This window comes from Protobothrops mucrosquamatus, unplaced genomic scaffold, assembly GCF_001527695.2.
Source record: "Protobothrops mucrosquamatus isolate PMUCROS unplaced genomic scaffold, P.Mucros_1.0 scaffold22139, whole genome shotgun sequence".
Classification (NCBI taxonomy): domain Eukaryota; kingdom Metazoa; phylum Chordata; class Lepidosauria; order Squamata; family Viperidae; genus Protobothrops; species Protobothrops mucrosquamatus.
In genome coordinates this window covers 11,169-12,272 of record NW_015407893.1, presented here as the reverse complement: position 1 = coordinate 12,272, position 1,104 = coordinate 11,169, and the positions used below count along the sequence as shown (strand labels likewise).

Genomic DNA, 1,104 nt, shown 5'->3' with positions numbered 1-1,104 from the left:
AGAGAGAGAGAGAGAGAGAGAGAGAGAGAGAGAGAGAGAGAGAGAGAGAGAGAGAGATCTACATGCCATAAAAATGTCATTTCTCACATCCTGCTGCAGTGTATTCATTAAAAACATTACTTGGAGCTTTCCCCATGTTATTCCATTCCCACCTGGCATAATTTTACTCTGGTGGCATATCCGATTAAAAACAACCACAATAAACAAGAATGCATGCAGATTACTCACCATAAACAATTATCCCCCCCTCTTTTTCTCTCTCTTCCCACCCAGCTTTTCAGGAGACTGATAAATTACAATTGCTGATATCTTTATCTCATTCATTCCAAGAAAGTAGGAAACACACAACAGAGTGGTCAAAGACCAAATAGGAAAAAGGGGAAAAAAAGGGGGAAAAAAAAGGACAACCACCTACTTTCTTCCATTGCTACAATGGTTATATTATGCCATGTGCTCGTTTCTCTGTCCAGTGGTGTGGCCAAGGTTATCTTTCCATCTTGGGTATTAATGTTGAATTGTCTCTCAAGGTCAGTGTTCCGATCGATGGAAAACCTAGGAAATAAAGATCCTTATTAAATTATTCGCTTAAATACTTTTGCCTGATCTGAATAGCGCTGCTCTCGTACACTGACAAAGCCATGTTTGGCTGAATAGCAGCTTTGTAGCCTCCGTGGATTCACTGAGCTCAATAATGGTATAATTCATAAGGCCCAATAAAACAAACAAACAAACAAACAAACAAGGAGTGAGGATCAGGAAGCAGAATTACAGTCCACGGAGTAATTAGCTATATGCTCTCAGCGTGAAGGTTAGAAGCCGTCACTAAGATCAGTTGATAGCAGTCTTTTAAAAACTACTGCGGAATCAAGAGTTAATTAGATGATCCATCACTTTTATTGGACAGGTCCTGTTGTATTTCATCGCCACTGCTGATAATTCTGTCAATACAATAAGGGGGAAGGTTGTTTTGTACATGTCTGTGTGTTTTAAAGATGCAGCAAGCACTCCAACAAAAAAAACCGGCTTTACGGTAATTAGGTAAATATGTCATCTCTTTATGCTGTAAACCAATTCTGAAGACAATAGCTTTAAAAAAAACAACAC

The 1,104-nt window shown here is 38.9% G+C and overlaps 1 protein-coding gene across 1 annotated transcript in view; it reads right to left on the bottom strand.

Annotated features, from left to right (window-relative positions):
- Positions 1 to 415: 415 nt before the first annotated feature.
- Positions 416 to 1,104, bottom strand: part of LOC107302004 (cadherin-8-like) — a gene marked incomplete at both ends in the record, with an annotated part of 10,149 nt that continues 9,460 nt past the window's right edge. The window contains one exon of the mRNA XM_015831144.1: positions 416 to 552. Within this exon, the coding sequence (XP_015686630.1) occupies positions 416 to 552 (137 nt within the window). The remainder of the gene's footprint in view (positions 553 to 1,104) is intronic.